General features: G+C 45.1%; 1 protein-coding gene across 1 annotated transcript in view; it reads left to right on the top strand.

Moving 5' to 3' along the window:
* The window catches only part of PLCXD2 (phosphatidylinositol specific phospholipase C X domain containing 2), a 55,890-nt gene extending 38,121 nt beyond the window's left edge, over positions 1–17,769 (top strand). The window contains exons 2-4 of the mRNA XM_008146589.3: positions 1,596–2,056; positions 9,386–9,627; positions 17,570–17,769. Coding sequence (XP_008144811.1) covers positions 1,596–2,056; positions 9,386–9,627; positions 17,570–17,729 — 863 coding nt within the window. The 3' untranslated portion in view covers positions 17,730–17,769. The remainder of the gene's footprint in view (positions 1–1,595; positions 2,057–9,385; positions 9,628–17,569) is intronic.
* Positions 17,770–19,280: the final 1,511 nt, after the last annotated feature.

Raw genomic sequence — 19,280 nt, 5'->3', positions numbered from 1 at the left:
GGGAAGGAAAAGAAAAGGGGGAAAGAGGAAGAGAGGGAAACATGGATGTAAGAGAGACACATCAATTGGTTGCCTCCCATACACGCCTCAACTGGGACCAGGAATTGAACTTACTACCCTTTGGTCCACAGACCAACACTCTAACCACTGAGCAAAAGTGGCCAGGGCAAGTTCTACATATTATATATGAAATGCATACTTTGAAGTTTAGTAAAACCAATAACGTAAGTGTGAAGTAAGCATTTTAATTTGTTAAAGATAATTTTCACCTTAGAAATATTTCCTCACTAAAGTTAGAAATGTGTCTATCATGGTCACTTATACTTTATAACAATAAGATCATCTCAGGCAGAGGATGGGAACATGCTTTTGATCATTTAATAGCAGATTCAGCTCATTAATAGATGAGTTGAAATGAAGCCATATAACTAACCCATGTTGAACTTTGCAGAATGTTTATCTCATCTTGTCAAGAAATCATTCCTATGGACTTTTTGATTTAATAAAGTTTTATTTCTCAAAATGTATAGCTAGTGTGACCTGTTGTTCATGCATCTTCACCAACATCTAGGACATCCCCAGCCTTATCGTTTCTGGTGTAAATTACTTGAGCTTTGTGCTTTGCAACTAGTTTATAAGTCCTTTACTATGGAGCTCCTGAAAGGCTTCCCTGGCCAAGGCACCACAGATAATGCAGTCTCTCAGAGACAGCAGCTGGTTATAAGCTTATAGTTGGAACTTCCTTACAGAGTTTGTCATATGTTGCTTTGTCAAACAAGACTAGGTTATTGAACTTTGCCTTTGGACCACGTCTTCTTTTGTTCTTGCCCCCAGACTTGTTCACTGGGTCTTTGTCCTTCTTTGACAACTTTTCAGTATCTTTCTTAGTGTTGTTGTCCTTGAGTGGCATAGTGAACTTGAAGAGCAGCTGCTACCACTGCAGCCTTGATAAGATGTCTCCTACGGACTCCTTTTACAGTAGTAAAATAGTATTTACAAAAGCATAAAAAATAGAATTTAAAAAAAAAAATTCTGCCTTTCCTAGAATTTAGATGCCTATCCCAGCATTCCTGAGATGGACATTGAGTTTTCATACCCTCTGTTTCAATGGCTGTGTGAATAAAGTCAGTATGCCACCATTAAGCACTCCTCTGGGAAGGACATTCAAGCCACCTCCAGTTTGTCTCTGTTATGAATATTCTCCAGCACACATTTGTTTTTCCAAAATTAGTTTATTTCCTCAAAATAGCTCTCCTGAAATGAAATTACTAGATCAAATACTATGATTATTTTCAAGCTCCTCTTTCCAAGTATATTTCTAAATAGCTTTCCAAAAGGGCGTTTATTAATTTACCTTACACTAGCAATATATGAGGATTATAGTTTTACCCCAGGCTTACCAAGCTGCTAAAGCAACATGACTTTTATTTGTGCTTATTTCATTCCTAGCACGCATGAAAATTTTTGCATATATTTGTTTACAATTTCTTTGGTGTGTATTTGTCTCCTAATTTTTGTTTGTTTTTCTACCAATTGGCATATTTTTTGCCAGGTCCAGTCTCAACTGTTTTCCTCACCTTTATTCCTTTGTGTAGGCTCCCATGATTCATTCAGCTACTGGGTAGATGAGAAATCCCCAGTGGGGCCTGACCAAACCCCAGCTATCATGCGCCTTGCCAGGATATCCTTGGTGAAGAAGCTAATGAAGAAATGGTCTGTGACCCAGAACCTGACCTTCCGAGAGCAGCTCGAAGCTGGGATCCGCTACTTTGACCTGCGTGTGTCCTCCAAGCCAGGGGATACCGACCAGGAGATCTACTTCATCCACGGACTTTTTGGCATCAAGGTCTGGGATGGGCTGATGGAGATTGACTCGTTTCTTACACAGCACCCCCGAGAGATCGTCTTCCTGGATTTCAACCACTTCTATGCCATGGATGAGGCCCATCACAAACATCTGGTTCACCGGATACAGGAGGCCTTTGGAAACAAGCTGTGCTTGGCCTGCAATGTGGAGAGTCTGACCCTGCAGATCCTGTGGGAGAAGAAGTGCCAGGTAGGAGAACTGAGATGAGAGAACAAGACTGTTTCTGCCTCTTCTGTATCGTCAGCTGTAAGAGGGCTCATTGCAGGGCTCTTAGTCTAGAAGGCATAGATGGTTTGGAATATTAAACATACTCACACAAGCTCCTGGGCTCCAGGACAGCTTCAAGGGCTTCCCTGGATGCCCTTAACCTGGATGAACACCTGCCAAGTATTTAAATTGACTTTGGCATCTCATTGACTTTGAATGGCCTGGCCAGAACCAGGCCAAGCAAAGTTGTGAAATGGACCAGTTGGTCATACCATTTTACTTTCTCCCTTAAAGTCCACTTTTAACCCCCCTGCTTCCCTTCAGAGGCAGTCCATCCCATCCTGCCTTCAACCCAATGTCAGATCATCCCTGCCAAGTACTGATTGATAAGTAAAAGCATCAGCTGACAAAGGCATGTAAAGTGATCATTTCAGGTGTGTTAATATTTTAAAAGGCCATCTTCACAGAATTTGGGTCATAGTGGGAAAGAACTAAGAAAGGAAGAGCCCATCTGAGGGATCCAGGCTTGAAGACTAATCCCCAGGTTGCTTATGCTAAGAAGAATCCCCAAACCTAGACCCAGGAGGGATATACCCAAGAAAAGGAAGGTGGGCCTCAGCTGTATTCTGCTCTTATCCCAAAAAAATAGTAGCTAGTGGGAAAGAAGAGCTCCAGGAATGGTCAGCTTCCAATTTAGACTCTTTAAAACGAAAAAAAATAGTACTTTTGATTCATAAATGCTCACTTGCTTAGAGATACATTAACCAAAATATCTTAAAGAGGCAGTTATTTTTTAACTTATGGAAGAGCTTTTAATTAAAAATCAATTAAAGATTATTCACTTGCAAACACTTTTTGAACACCAAGTATGTGCTAAGTGAGCACCATTCTAAGCACTTGGGATAAATTAGTAAATGAAACAAAGATCTTTGTCCCTTAATGGAACTTTCATTCAGGTGGAGGGAGACAGTGCATCTATAGTAAACATAATAAATACATTCCATATAATGACAGAGAGTGGTAAGAGCCATGAAGAAGAAAGTCAAGCTGGTGAGGGGAGCCAGGGTTCGTGGGCTGGAGAGTTGGTCACCGTTTTAAAGAGGTCTGTCAGGGCAGCCCTCATTACAAGATGGCATGGGAGGGAGTTAATCCCATGGACCTTGGGGGAAGAGCTTTCCCAGGAGAGGAGCAGCCATGGCAGAACCCTCAGCAGGAGTGTGCCAGACATCTTTGAGGAAAAGCAGGGGGCACTGGAGAGCAGAGCCAGCCATGGAGGAGGTCAGAGGAAGAGTGGCTGACTGTGTGGGCCTGTGGCACTGTAAGGACTGGGCTTGCACTCTGGGTGAAGGGTTCTGAGCACAGGGTGCTGGGACCTGGCTTAGTGGTAATGGTCTCCCTCTGGTTACCAGGAAGAGACCAGGAATAGGGGGAGGGAAAGGAGAGGGGAAACCAGGGAGGAGACTGTTGTTGGGAAGTGACCAGATTCTGAACCTATCAGAAGGGGGAGCCAACAGGGTTGTCTAATGGTTGAGGTTTAGGGTGTGAAGGAAGTAAGGTTCTAGGATAACTCCCAGGTTTGACCTGAGTAATTGGAAACACTGGATTGCTTTATCTATACTAATAATAGCCCAAGGCCATCATGACCTAAATGACCAGATGGATGACTGGTCACCAGGAAGTGCATGGAGCACCTCTTGGTCCCTCCCCCGTGGCCCACAGGCTCCTATCACAGCAAGGCTGGCAGCAGGCAGGCGGGCAGGGATGCGGGGTGGTGGGCAGGGTGAGGTGGGTTGCAGCAGCTACAGATCAGGCCCAGAGAGAGGCCCAGAGAGAGAGGCAGGGCCTGATCAGCAGCCTCCTCAGCTGCTGGCAAGGCACAGATAGAGAGAGAGAGAGAGAGAGAGAGAGAGAGAGGAGAGAGAGAGAGGCAGGGCCTGATCAGCAGCCACTGTGGCTGTTGGCGAGGCCCAGAGAGAGAGAGGTGGGGCTTGATCAGCAGCTGCTGTGGAGGCTGTGGATCAGGCCCGGAGATAGGCCCAGAGAGAAAGGCAGCTGTCAGCGGGGCCATTCTGGATTTCCCAGAAGAGCCAATGGCTGCCTAGGAGGCAGAGCTTCTGACGCTGACTGGCATAGAAACCAACCAATCAGAACCTAATATGGGTGAACTGCGAAGGCAGAACCTAAGGTGGGGGCTGAAGAGGGGTTTTAAGGGCAACAGCTGTTTGGTGTAAGGTGTAAGGTGTAAGAAAGCGGTTCAATTTTTTTTTTTTTTTTTTTTTTTTTTTTTTTTTTTTTTTGCGGTTCAATTTTTTAATAACCAGTTTGGCAGTATAGTGCATATGGATGGCTATCAGTCCAGATATAGGGATTATGTATTTTTGTTGCAAAGAACATCTCTCCCTGCTGAAAAAGGCTCCCCCCCACATTTAAACAACCCTATCCTATATAATCTATACTAATAAAAGGGTAATATGCTAATTAGACTGGGTTGACCAGCCATCTTCGGGACATCTGACTTCCTTCCAGACAAAGCCATGGTGGTGGGGGCCAAGGCAAAGGCAGTTAGGGGTGATCAGGCCATCAAGGGAGGGCAGTTGGGGGCGAGATCAGGCTGGCAGGGGGTTTGGGGCAATCAGGCCAGCATGGGAGGGCAGTGAGGGGTGATCAGGCAGGCAGGGGAGAGCAGTTAGGGATGATCAGGCAGGCAGGGGAGAGCAGTTAGGGGTGATCAGGCTGGCAGGGGAAAGCAGTTGGGAGTAATCAGGCTGGCAGGGGAGCAGTTAGGGGTGATCAGGCAGGCAGGCAGAGAGGTTAGGGGTGATCAGGCAGGCAGGCAGGTGAGCTGTTAGGAGCCAGCGGTCCCAGATTGTGAGAGGGATGTCTGACTGCCTGTTTAGGGATCGAGCCTAAACCGGCAGTCAGACATCCCCCAAGGGGTGGACTGAGGGAACCCCCCGTGCATGAATTTCATGCACAGGGCCTCTAGTATACTTATAAAAGTGCTTAAGTCCTTAGACTTACAGAGGCTAATGAGTTAAGTCTTAGTATCTGTTAAAATTTAAGCTATTTTTCCTCACAAAAACATTTGTAAGTGATGGTTTGCCAAATATCTACCACACCCCTTCCTCCAAACCTGAGTTTATATACATTTAGACTCACAGGTCTCATTAGGAGAGATTTTTTACCCCTGTGGAGTCTCTCTCTTACAATATTAAATAACTAGTGCCCTGGTGCACGGATTCGTGCACATTGAAAGAAAATTAATTAGAAAGTAGCCGGTAGGGCAGGACTGGGCGAGACAGGCTGGACATGCCCTGGAGCCAACCTTTCATGGTCCCTCCCCAGCCAGCTGCACTTGGGGCAGGGCCGCGGCTTGAAGGTCTTCTGCGGAGTGAGCCGGGTTCCTCTGGCAGGTGGGGTCCCTTGGCCTGGCCTGCGGTATCGGGCTGAAACCAGCTCTCCAATATCCCCCGAGGGGTCCCAGATTGTGAGAGGGCAGTTCTCAGGTGACACACCCCAGAATCGGGCTCCCTCCTCTCTGGTTCCAGGTGCGTCACGTGAGAACTGCCGCTGCCAAGTCACCACAGCTCTGCAGCTCCTGCATTGAGCATCTTCCCCCTGGTGGTCAGTGCATGTCATAGCTACTGGTCGGACAGTCGCTTAGCCTTTTATATATATAGATAGGAATAGCAACAACAGGAACAGCTAACATTTAGTGAGCTTTTACAATGTGCAAAGTATATACATTAACTCATTTATCCTTTCAACTATACTGTGAGATAGGTATTTTGTTATTATTCTCTCTTTACAGGTGATAAAACAGGCATAGTGAGATTAAGCAAGTTGCCCAGGAGAACATGTTAGTGAGTGACAGGAGCCAGGATTCCACCACAGGTTCCCTAGAGTTCCCACAGCTTCTCAGGCTCCCAGGGCTGCGCACACACCCTGGTGATTTTCACATCTGGTGTCATAGACTATGCTAATTAAACAATCTTTTTATTCGTGAGTCCCTATTATCAGGAGGTCTAGAGCAGCGGTTGCCAACCTTTCGGACCTCACGGACCACCAGTGGTCCGCGGACCACCAGTTGGCGACCGCTGGTCTAGAGAGTTAGCAGAATGGGAGGAAGGGAAGGAGATGGGTAAGTAGGCTTTTGAGTCCTGGGATTCAGGTAAGGTTAAATTTGAGTACAGCTAGGTTTATAAACAGACATCTGTTATAAATATAGTTTTAAAATTTTGAATACAGATAGTGTTCTGGATGGGTTGCCACACCACACACACTCAATTGTTATGAAATCTGTAGGAGTAACAGGTGTCTTCAGGAGTAATGAATGGTGTGGACAGTGAGTGTCTAGCAACTCTGACCTACCAGAGTTGTTAAGTATGGGCTAATCTGCATCCTCCACTACAGATATACCTAAAATTATATAGACCCTGTGATGACATCTCAGGAAAAGGGAGAGTGTCATCAATTTGAATTCTAGGCTGTCCCTATCCCCCTTCCTTTCCAAAGTTTTCCCTGACAGGTCTCTCCTTAAAAGCAAAACAAGATAGCAGAGCCATCAGTCATCCCTCCCTGCTGGGCAGTACCCTACTGGTGGTTACACTTTAGATATTCATTACATAATGAGCTGCCTTGCATGTAAGCCCCTGAGTATTTCATTACTACAATGTAATAGCAAGAAGTGTATCACCATTCAGTCACATTTCATTTACTCAAAAGCAGTTACATCACCGCTCACAGATATATATTTGTACATGAGTGGCTATGGGTTTTCAGGGTATAATGAATTAGAAAATTTAATCTACAGATTGGCAGTATTTAGAATCTTACTGAGAAAGTAAGAATACATAACACTAGCAAAATACAAAATAACCGATATACAATTACAAGATAAAATGGCCTCAAATGTACTATGCGAAGAATGGGGGTTTTTGTAATCAATCAATTGAAAAATAGTACATAGTATAAATCCATATCCCAGGGGCCTCAGAAAGGACCGATCAGAATAAGAGGAGGTCAATGAAGGAATAATTCTCAAAGAAAATGAGATTTTTAAATCTGAATCTCAAGAGAAAAACTGAATATAATTGCTGAGCTGGATGGGGAGAGTATCTCAGAGAAAAATACATCAGAGTGAGGTGGGGAGGCTGATGCAAACACAGGTCCTGGACAAGAGTTACTGTCCCTGAAAATCTATAGAATAAAAGTTGATTTGCTAGTCCCACCTCCTACTGTCAATAAGAACTGGAGAGCATTATGCTAAGTGAAATAAGCCAGTCGGAGAAAGATAAATATCACATGATCTCATTCATTTATGGAATATAATGAACAACATAAACTGATGAACAAAAACAGATCCAGAGACAGAGAAGCATTGATCAGACTGTCACACCTCAGAGGGAAGGTAGGGGAGAGTGAGGGTAAGGGGGAGAGATCAACCAAAGGACTTGTATGCATGCATATAAGCCTAACCAATGGACACAGACAACAGAGGGGTGGGGGCATGAGTGTGTGTGTGTGTTGCGGGGGGGGGGGGGGTTAGGAAGTTAATGGGGGGTTAAGGACACATATGTAATACCTTAATCAATAAAGAAATTAAAATTAAAAAAAGAAATTCTCCTCGAAACTTTAGGATCAAATCACTCAAGAAGATTCTTGAGGAAAGGCATAAAATCTCTTTCATGTAATTTGTACTTTTTGCATATTTTCCAAGACTAAGGAAAGAGCAGCACTGTCCTCTCATTCCCTAACATTTCTTCCAGGGGCAGACAGCCTGGTCAGCGATCAGAAGGGTCCTGTCCAAGGGTCACACAGCCCACCTCTCCCGCAGCCCATTCCAGGGGCCAGCTTTCCTCACTCAGGGACGCTGGAGACCCCAGCCTTCCAAACCAGCTAATTACCCCACCAGCAGGAAATCCTCCCCGATCTCCCAGACAATCTGCTTACAGTGAGCCTGTGATTAACCTCATTAGCACTCGTGTTTACCACAGACAGCATTAGCAGTCAGTCAGACATTCCTCAAAACCATTACAAACAAGAACAACCATTAGCCCGTTCAGTGCTCTGGACTTGGCACTCCTACTGTAGGCCCCCAGGAGCAGTTAGCCAGGCACCATGGTTAAGAGATGAAGGCTCACAGGAAACAAAATACACATTCAGAGTCCTTCGTGGGTGCCTGGAGGATTATGCTCTCCAGCCAGCGACCCGAGGATTGCAGTCCAAGGAGTGTAAACAGCTCGCCGTCTTTCCTCCAGGTAGAGATCACTGTGCCCTGAGGGGGGAAAATATGTTACTTCTAGAAACCTAAGCAGCAGAGCTCTGAATTGGGACAACCAAAATAGCAACTCCCTGTCCCTCAGCTGCGTCTCAGAAACTAATTAATGCTGTCGATGTGGCTTGCTAATTATTTCAAAATCACCACCATCCTGAGAGGTCCCACTGGAGACCCATGCCTCCCAGAAGACTTCTTCCCTGCCTTGAGTATGCTCCTGCTCCCTCCTGGGAAGGGTTATTTCATTCAGAATCAGCAGGCACCGTTGAAAGTCAGCACACAAGTTCAGTGTGTTGATCTCAACTCCAAGAGCTCAGTGCCAGTTTCGTGAGCATCTGAGTCGTAACTTGTAGTTTCAGGGGTTCTCCACCTGGGGCCTGAGGAATATAAGAAGTCTGTGAATTTAACCGAAAAGTATATACCCATAGATTATGGATGCAGTCACCCTCAAAAGTATTGGCCCTGTAACTATGACTTTATCCCTATAGAAATCACATATGTCTCCATATCACACATCCGTTATTACAAATATCTTGAAATACCATTATACTCATCATTAATTCAAAATTATGGACCTTGTACTTACCATAAAATTTTTTTATTTATTATGAAACACATACATCAGTTTATTACAAATTCAATTAATATATTCATAGATTTATTTCCATCTTATTGATTTCTTTTGTAATCCTGTCTGTTTTATGCATTCATTTAAATCATAGCCTGAGAAGGGGTTCAGGGTTTTACCATACTTTCAAAATGCTGACAAAAATAAAGTTAAGAATCTTTAACTCAAACTTATGCAAATGCTTATATCCTTGCTTATTAACTTTTCTATATAGATATATAGATAGATAGATATATAGATTATATATCTATCTATCTATATATCTATCTATCTATATATAACAATTCTTGAATTTCCATGTGTTTATATTTGTTTGCCTTTCTTCCTAGCAATCTGCGTCAAGCCAAGGAGTTGATATTCGGTTTGTTCATGACTTGCTTTGCTTTTTCTGTTTTGGACATCTCAGGTTCTAATTTTCTATCACTGCCCCTTCTACAAGCAATACCCCTTCTTGTGGCCTGGAAAGAAGATCCCAGCGCCCTGGGCAAATACCACCAGTGTGCGCAAACTGATCCTCTTCTTGGAGACCACTCTGAGTGAGCGGGCCCCACGTGGCGCCTTCCACGTCTCTCAAGCGATTCTCACCCCCAGAGCAAAGACCATCGCCCGGGGCCTGGTCGGTGGCCTCAAGAACACACTGGTTCACAGGTAAGAATTTGCTTCCATCCCCAGAGTAAAGTTATTTTTTTTAAATGTATTTTTATTCTCTTCTGAATAAATAGCAGTAAAACCATACAGTTTGAAGATTTAAAATACTGCAAGAGAAAATATCTTATTTGAAAAAGCTGTTCATTTGAGGTAGCTTGCATTAACTGAGTCCAAAGGATCTCTAAATCTTTATTAAAATGTACATATTACACCATAAATACGCTCTAAATTTTGATGCTAAAGTATAGCCCTTGAAGCCAACACCAGCCTGTTCACTTCTGGCACGGGGTGCATCCTGTACTTGCCCCTGTCCTCTTAGCTGCCCCAAGTACTCACTTACGAAGCATTAAATGTGACTTCTGTGCTAGGTGCTAGGGATCCAAAGATAACCCTTCAAAGATTTGGGATGTCCTTCCCTTCCACAGTGACAATGAGTCCTAAAAAGCAGCTTAGGGTGCCACCCACCATGCTATAGCTTTAAATACTTCCACAGAGCAGACTCAATCCTAACTGTGCAATTAGGCAGGAGAATCTCCAGAAATTTTGTATTAGATTATGTTCTTTATGCTGGACACCAATCCTATCTAATAAAAGAGTAATATGCAAATTGACCATCACTCCAACACACAAGATGGCTGCCCCCATGTGGACACAAGATGGCTGCCACAAGATGGCCAGCAGGGGAGGCCAGTTGGGAGGGATCAGGCCAGCAGGGGAGGGCAGTTGTGGGCGATCAGGCCAGCAGGGGAGGGCAGTTAGGGGTGACCAGACCAGCAGAGGAGGGAAGTTGGGGGCGACTGGGCCTGCAGGGAAGGGAAGTTGGGGGGGGGGGGGGACCCAGGCCTGCAGGGGAGAGCAGTTTGGGAATCCAGGCCTTTAGGGGAGAGCAGTTAGGGATGACCAGGCCTTTAGGGGAGAGCAGTTAGGGGTGACCAGGCCTGCAGGGGAGAGCAGTTAGGGGCAATCAGGCTGGCAGGGGAGCAGTTAGGCATCAATCAGGCTGGTAGGGGAGTGGTTAGGGGTGATCATGCTGGCAGGCAGAAGCAGTTGGGGGCAATCAGGAAGGCAGGCAGGCGAGCAGTTGGGAGCCAGCAGTCCTGGATTGTGAGAGGGATGTCCGACCGTCCATTTAGGCCCGATCCCACTGGGATCGGGCCTAAACAGGCGGTCGGACATCCCTCGAGGGGTCCCAGATTGGAGAGTGTGCAGGCTGGGCTGAATGACCCCCCCCCACGCCCCCCCCCCCGTGCACGAATTTCATGCACCGGGCCTCTAGTAAATGATAAGTGTTTTCAAGAAAAAAGATGCTGTCTGGCTGGTGTGGCTCAGTGGTTGAGCATCCACCTGTGAACCAGGAGGTCATGGTTCAATTGCTGGTCAGGGCACATCCCTGGGTTTTGGACACAATTCCCAGTTGGGGCATGCAGGAAGCAGCCAAACAATGATTCTCTCTCATCATTGATGTTTCTGTCTCTCTCTCTTCTCTTCCTCCCTGAAATCAATAAAAATATATTTGGAAGAAAAAAAAAAAGGATATATATATATATATATATATATATATATATATAGAGAGAGAGAGAGAGAGAGAGAGAGAGAGAGAGGCCCAGTGCACAAATTCGTGCATGGGTGGGATCTAGCCAGCCAGCCCCAATCAGGGCCTATCGGGCCAGGCCAGCCAGGGGGAGGGGACGTGGGAAGTTGGCCGGCTGGCCCCGCCCCTGATTGGGGTGATGGGGGGTAATCAGGGGTGGGGCCGGCTTGGAGGAGGGGCCACAGACTGTTAGCCAGCTGGCCCTGCCCCCTGGTTGAAGTCCTGGTTGAACTCCCGGTCAAGGGGACAATTTGCATATTAGCTTTTTATTATATAGGATATATACACAGACATATACACTTACATGCATGTGTGTATGTCTATGTACATGTATATGTGTATGTGTGAAGGGACTGTTATAAATATATTTGGATATAGGGTATCCTTTTCAATCCAAGCTGAGGAAGCTAACTTGCTTGGGTTACAAGGGATATTAGCAAAAATCACTTTGGTTCTTGAGTTCCAGGTGGTGAGCATCAGAATTCAGACAGTGAAAGATTCATCCAGAAGCATGTTCCTATTTGTCTGTTTGGCTCTGAGTCTGGGTAGCATGCCTTCAGGTAGCAGTTCACCTGGCAGGAGTGTGGATAGCGAGTAACAGCTGGACTTCTCTTTCTCGGTGGCAGCTCCTGGTGACATGGCCATGTCAATACCAGAAACCTCTTTTTGTGGGGCTCTACTGAGTCTGGACTGAATTACTTGTGCTGAATTTGGAAAAGAGCATTTCATAAACCAGCGATATATCTCTGAAAGATCCAGAACTATGAACTTTCTTTTTCTATAATATATTTTTACTTATCCATACCATTTTCCCCATGCCTTTGGTAAATTTGTAGACTAACATTACTTGTTTGTTTGTTTGTTTGTTTGTTTAACAATGACGGAGAACCTCGGAGCAGCTAGGTCCACAGATACCAGATGAATAATGCAGTCTCTGCCCTCACGGAACTTACAGTCCATCAGAACAAATAAACATACAAATTTCTATCAAACAACATGAAAATCACTATTAATGAGGAGAGGGCATATTTAAAAATAAGGACAAGTTACATTTGTATACTGTGGTCTGAATGTACAGTACCCTCTTGCAGATGACTTCGTTTCATTATTAAATCCAACCAGCCTCTAGGAGGGCACATTGTCTGGGGCACACGATCGTCCCCATTTCAGATGGGGCTCAGTAAGGTTCCATGGCCAGGACGAACATAGCTGGTAAGAGGCAATGATACGTCTCAACTGGGGACTTCGTATTGTTGGACTGTAGCCCTTTTCAGTGTTCAGCATTGACTTGATGTAGATGTTTCAGAGTCCCGTTGTTCTTTTCTGCTCCACTGGCCTGAGATTGTCTTACTAGCACCTAAATCTGGTCAGATCTTACTGGTTACAACTACCAACCCACAGAGTCACAATGCTTTTCATACTCATAAATTCCTAGAATTATAATTTGGCTGCAAATGAAGCACACGGCTCTGTGACTTAGTGCTAACGATGGCGGCCTGTGCCCAAAGCCGAGGCACCCTAGCATGCCAGAGCCCTTGCCTGCTGGTGGCAAGCAGATGTCTCCAAGGCGGAAACATACTTGGGCATCTCGACTCCATCTGTTCACAAGAATATTGCAGGGATACACCCTGCATTCCTAGGCTCCACATCATCTGAAGGAAGAAATTCAGCTGTGGTCAAGCGTTTGTCCCCTAACACCAGCACGACCTGTGGCTGGCATTTCCTCTGGGCTGTGGGACAAGCCTAGGAGAGAAGCAGTTGGCCCAGAGCCTGCCCCTGAGTGCAACACTGGAAAGTCAGTCCTAACTAAGGCACACAGGAGTACGTCAGACTGGTCCTGGGCACTGGCCATCAGCTTAGCCAAGGGAAAGATGACAAGGCATATTGTCTTACAAATGTAGAGGTGGTATTCTCAGCAGAGAGTTAACTGTCCCCCCACCACGGACTGTTAAGTGAATTTCAGACCTAAGATCCCATTTCCTTGGTTCATTACTCTAAAAGGAAGCTAAGAATAGAATTCCAACTGAATTTCTATGATAGTTTTCCCTGGATTATTAGACACCTTACACTTCCACCAAAATGAACTGAAAGGAAATCTTGCCTATGCCTGAGGACAGAACAGCCATGACACTGTGGACGGGAACAGGGGCTGAAAGCAGAGGCCTGAGGTTCAAGCCTGACTTGATCCCTGTATGCCCTGAATCGTGTTCCCTGAAAAGTCAGTGCTGAAGCCCCAATAGCTACGATGCGACTATATTTGGAGACAGGCCTTTAAAGAGGTGATTAAGTTAAAATGAGGCCAGTTAGAGTGGGATCTAATTCAATCTGACTGCTGCTTTTATAACAAGGGGAAATTTGGACACACAGAGAGACATCAGTGATGTGGGCAGAGGGAAAAGCCATGTGAGGACACAGGGAGAAGGGAGCCATCTGCAAGCCAAGGGAGAGAGGCCTCAGAAGAAACCAAACCTGCCAACACTTTGACCTTGGACTTCCAGCCCCCAGACTATGAGAACATGAATTTCTGTTGTTTAAGGCCACCCAGTCTGTGGCATTTTCTTATGGCAGCCCTAACAAACTAATGCAGTCCCTTAACAACAGAGAGGGTTTTGACAGGTTTTCTGATGTTTCCTCACTAGTTAAATGGGGTTAATAATACCATATAATATTGTAGAGTCTTAATATGGAAATGCCTACTACAGTACCTGGCACAAAATAGGGACGTCATTCTGTTGGCAGGCAGATGTCTCCCTGTCTAAGGAGACCCAGAAACACGGTGCAGTGGGCCTCAAAGTCAAAGGGAAGTTCCTACCCTCCCTTTGGTGCCCATAGTCAGCAGTACCTGACTCAGCCTTCTCCACTGATCTCTCATCTTGGTAAATGTCAGGAGTTAAGAAAATAAAGTGGCTCTTCCTCACAGTGGATTCTACAATTCCCTCTTGTTGTACATAACCCTGGTTATTTGACCCTGGCCTTGGTTGACACCTGCAACCCGAAGCTGACACAGAGCTATTTGTCATCTGAGACTGCAGGTGCATGCCTTTCCCCCATTTCTCTGCCCAGGCTCCAGGGATCCCAGGAGGTTTGGCTCTGGCTGGAGTCAGCTGGAGTTGCCACCAAGCCTTTAATTCTCATTTCCCCAGGATAACCAGAAGATGGCGCCTGCATTTCATACTTAAACATCGACTAACTTAAAAAAGTCTTGAATGGGTCAGTACTTCTGTGGCCCTCATATGGACCATTGTGTGTTCCAGGTCTTTGTCTCTAAGAGCAGACTGGATTTGGGGCCCTTCAATCTCAGGCCACAACATCTGGTCACGTAGGTGACAGGATGTGGCAATCACATTAGGAAAGTTTCTTACCCCAGCACCCAGCTGCCTCTGTCTCACACTCTACCATCTGATTCCTTCTCATTTACCGAACACTTATATAGTGCTTAACTATGTCCCCAACATAGTTCTAACCACTTTATTTTTTTTTATTTTTTATTTTTCTAACCACTTTACATGCATTTAATTCTCAAAACAATATGAAGTATAGGGGGGGAAACTGAGGCACAGGGAAATTGAATAAGTTAAGGTCAAATTGAGGTTATTATGTTGTCAGGGGTCTCAGTTAAAAATGGAAGTCCCCCTATTATGGTGGTCTATTAAATCATAATCAGCGATGAATATAAAAATACTAGAGGCCTGGTGCACGAAATTCATGCACGGAGGGGGGTTGTCCCTCAGCCCAGCCTGTACCCTCTCCAATCTGGGACCCCTCAAGGGATGTCCGACTGCCCTTTTAGGCCCGATCCAACTGGGATTGGGCCTAAAAGGGCAGTCGGACATCCCTCTCACAATCCAGGACTGCTGGCTCCCAACCGCTTGCCTGCCTGCCTGCCTGATTGCCCCTAACCGCTTCTGCCTGCCAGCCTGATCCCCCCCTAACCACTCTGCTGCCAGCCTGTTTGCCCCCAACTTCCCTCCTCTGCCGGCCTGGTTACTCGTAACTGCCCTCTCCTGCAGGGTTGATCACCTCCAACTTCCCTCCCTTGCAGGCCTGGGTTGCCGCCGGCAACAGGGGAAGCAACTGGTCCTTCTCAACTGCCCTCCCTTGCAGGTCGGATGCCTCCTAACTGCCCTCTCCTGCTGGCCATCTTGTAGTGGCCATCTTGTGTCCACATGGGGGCAGGATCTTTGACCACATGGGGGCAGCTATATTGTGTGTTGCAGTGATGATCAATCTGCATAGTACTCTTTTATTAGATAGGATAGAGGCCTGGTACAGGGGTGGGGGCCAGCTGGTTTGCCCTGAAGGGTGTCCCTGATCAGGGTGGGGTTCCCTTGGGGCGTGGGGCGGCCTGAGCGAGGGGCCTGTGGTGGTTTGCAGGCGGGCCACGCCCCCTGGCAACGCAAGCGGAGGCCACCGAGAAAGAGAAGTCCAGCTGTTACTTTGTAGCTTGAGTGGAGGCTTAGGCCTGCAACGGCTGGCAGAAAGCTTGGCTTCCTCTGTTACCTAGGAAACCTTGCTCTCTGTGGCTGTAGCCATCTTGGTTTGGGTTAATTTGCATACTCACTCTGATTGGATGGTGGGCGTGGCTTGTGGGTGTGTCGGAGGTATGGTCAATTTGCATATTTGTCTATTATTAGATAGGATAAATCAGTTTATGAGATGTGTTTTTGCTCATGGCCAACTGTAGTGTCCACTGAGTGAGGGAAGAAACCTGGACTGTTTCTAGCTGTCATGACAAAAGGGAAATAAAGAGAAGAGGGACAGAATGCTGCCACAGCCTTGATAGGGTCTCCTAGGAGAAGAATGAGAAGTCATGGTGTGGACTCACAGAAGGGAGGCAGCTTTGAGGGAGCAAAGGACAGGAAATGACAACCCAGGAGAGTGTCCCCACAGAAGAGAAAGGGGCCCATTAAGACAATAAACTTCACTTATTTTCAATTTTGGCCTAGAGCAAATTATTCCTAATTAGTCTCTTGTTCTTTAACCAAAATACACTGAGTGGCCAGAATATTATGATCTCTGAACATATAATAATCTGGCCACTCAGTGTGTGTGTGCATATATATATATATATGTGTGTGTGTGTGTGTGTGTGTGTGTGTGTGTGTGTGTATATATATTAGAGGCATGGTGCATGAATTCGTGCCTGGGTGGGGTCTGGCCAGCCTAGCCAGGGGGAGGGGACATGGGCGGTTGTCTGGCCTGCCTGCTGGTCGAACTCCTGGTTGAGGGGACAATTTGCATATTAGCCTTTTATTATATAGGATATACACTGAGTGGCCAGATTATTATGCATTCAGAGATCATAATAATCGGGCCACTCATTGTATAATCCCTAGTCTGTATCTTCCTTAAACCATTTTCAACATATCAAGTATGCAGTGAGCTATTTTTACAGTGATGCAAAACTATGGTGACACTCAATAGCTCCCTCCTCTCTACCCCCCATGGTATTTTACACTTACCACTACTATAGAAAGTATCACATTAAATTGTCATCATTGTTTATGTCACTAAATTATGAGCTTCTTTGGCAAAATATTCTATCGCATAGAAAGCCTTCAAATTATAAAATGAGTCTGACAGAATGTTTTTTGTGAAACACTGAGTAAGCAATTGTTATTAAGAGGGCACACATACTGCTGGAATGACTGTATATGCATATGGAAAAGGCGAACCTTGACCCTTATTCATACCATATATGAAAATTAACCTGAGACAGATCTTAGATCTAAACATAAAGGCTAAAACCATAATTTTTTAGAAGAAAACAGGAAAATACCTTTGTGACTTGGTAATAGGCTGGATATAAATTTTATGTCAAAAGAAAACTTATAAACAAATATGGAACCCTAGTTAATGGTATGTATACTGAGGTGTTTGGGGGATGGGTATAGCTGTTAGCAGTTGGAATTTGTCAAAAATATAAGATAGATTAATGGAAAGATAGAGTGACAGATTAATGGATAGATATGTGATAAGCAAGTATAGTAAAATGTTACTAGTAAAACCTAGATGGTGAATATACTTATTGTAAATTTCTTTCAGTGATTTATGATAAAAAGTTTTATGATAAAAAAAATAACCTATTAGTTTTTAAGGTCCTTTTCACATGGATCTCTTTGGGGTTAATATCCTCTTCCAGCACAGAAACCCTGAAAGTACAATTCTCTAGTGCAGTAGACATCACTTTGTCCCTGAAAGATATATGAGGCTGAAATGGACAAATTCTGGGTGCTCAAGCTTTTATTGGCATACTCTTGTTACATTAAGGGAAAAGTTTTGTTTCTATTTCCGGAGGAGTCCTTCTAAACTTCTCTCTCTTCTCTCCCCGCAACACTCTCCTCTGTGTAGGAACCTTCCTGTCATCCTGGACTGGGTAAAAACTCAGAAGCCTGGAACCATGGGTGTCAACATCATCACGTCTGACTTCGTGGACCTGGTGGACTTTGCCACGACTGTCATTGAATTGAATGACCTCCTACAGGAGGATAGAGCTTTGGCCAAATGCTGATTCAATTTTTATTTATTTTAATATTGAATCTTTTGATCCAGGCTGGAGTTCTGAAGGGTTTTCTGTTAGGATGGCTCCTGGGCAGTGATGGTGAAGTGAATAGAAGGAGAAGGAGGGTGTTTTTTCTTTTTCCCCTCCTCATAGGGCCATTCGGATAAAATTTAAGATCTTTTCATTGCATTTTTCCCCATGAGACTTTTGAAAAACTTAAGTCCAAGGGAAGAAAGCATGTTTCATGAGATCGAGGCTAAGATCTCCTGAATGGTTTATGATGTTGAATGTAACATGGAAATGGAGTCTCCAAGATACATTGGGGTATTGTGTGTCCTCCTACTAGGCCTAGTTCCCTATTGTCTTCCAGGATGTTGTGTTTGAGTCAGTGAGAAAACTGAACCAGAAAAACATTCCTGGTCAAAAGAATGACTCCTTGCAGGTGTAGACTGCCCTGTGCGGTGGCTTAATATCAAGCTTGGGCTTTGAGGGGATAAAGGGCCAAGCACCAGTTCTCTCTAGACATGTTGAATGTCACCACTTCATCCCTGAGAGAGTAAGACATTTATCACCAAAGTATTTCAGCTACAAGCTGTTCTTGCATAGCTTATACTTGGTAATTGGTCAACTTCATTCTTCAGATAAACAGTGCAGACTGCCCTTGGTGTCAGAAATGTGTTTCCCAGTTTTAAAGCATTGATTCCTTTCTCTTTCTTTTGGCCTCTTCTTAAAAGTGAAAAGAACAAGGACCAGAGATCTTTTCATTGTGGGGCCCAACAATAGACAGACATGCATGTTTGTTGCACGCCAGGTTTTTTTAAATTTAATTCTGTAGCTTTTTCCAAAATGGCTGCCAGGTAAGCACCTGCATCATTTGGTCAAAATCCTCTTTGGAGTAGGATCTTCAAGCCAGATCTTGGAATTGCATTTCTTTGTTGTCTGCCTTGGACTCGGCTCTATGCCATGGGACACAATGCTAATGGAAGGTAGCTTGTCTGTGGCACCGTGCGGCAGACACAGGATGCATGGAAAGTGCAATGGATTTAAGGAGGACACGCCAAGTGGGTTTGGAGCCATTCCATAACTCCTTGAAAACAAGACTACCTCGGGGGACATTTAGGATGACTTGGGTGTCGTCGAGTGAGAAATACCCAGTGTTGGAACATTTCCAGTTCATGTCTTCCTTGTTCTGAGCCTAGTAATCACCACTGCATGAGGGCTTTGAAACTCACAAGGGGATTTTTTTTTTTTATTGATGAGAGGTGCTTATCCATAAAAAGCCCTCTTGTGTTTTATTTTATTTATTTATTCACTTATTTATTTATAGATGAAGTATCTTCAGTGCTTCTTACCTCATGAGCACTCACCAAGGAGCTTTCTGAACTTTCTCACCCAGGCCCAATGCTGCCATGGTCTTCCTCCTTAGCAGGACCACGCATCTCAGGACTGGGAGTGACCTGCGACTCTGCTGTAGATGTACTGGCTCCTCAGTCATGAAGGCGGGCGGGGCTCGTGTGTGGGCGTGGTCCAGATCTGAGAAGCCACTCCCAAGCCACGCAC

Source organism: Eptesicus fuscus, chromosome 3 (genome assembly GCF_027574615.1).
Source record: "Eptesicus fuscus isolate TK198812 chromosome 3, DD_ASM_mEF_20220401, whole genome shotgun sequence".
Taxonomy (NCBI): domain Eukaryota; kingdom Metazoa; phylum Chordata; class Mammalia; order Chiroptera; family Vespertilionidae; genus Eptesicus; species Eptesicus fuscus.
The sequence above is the reverse complement of the archived record's forward strand: the minus strand, read 5'-3'. Positions and strand labels throughout refer to the sequence as shown.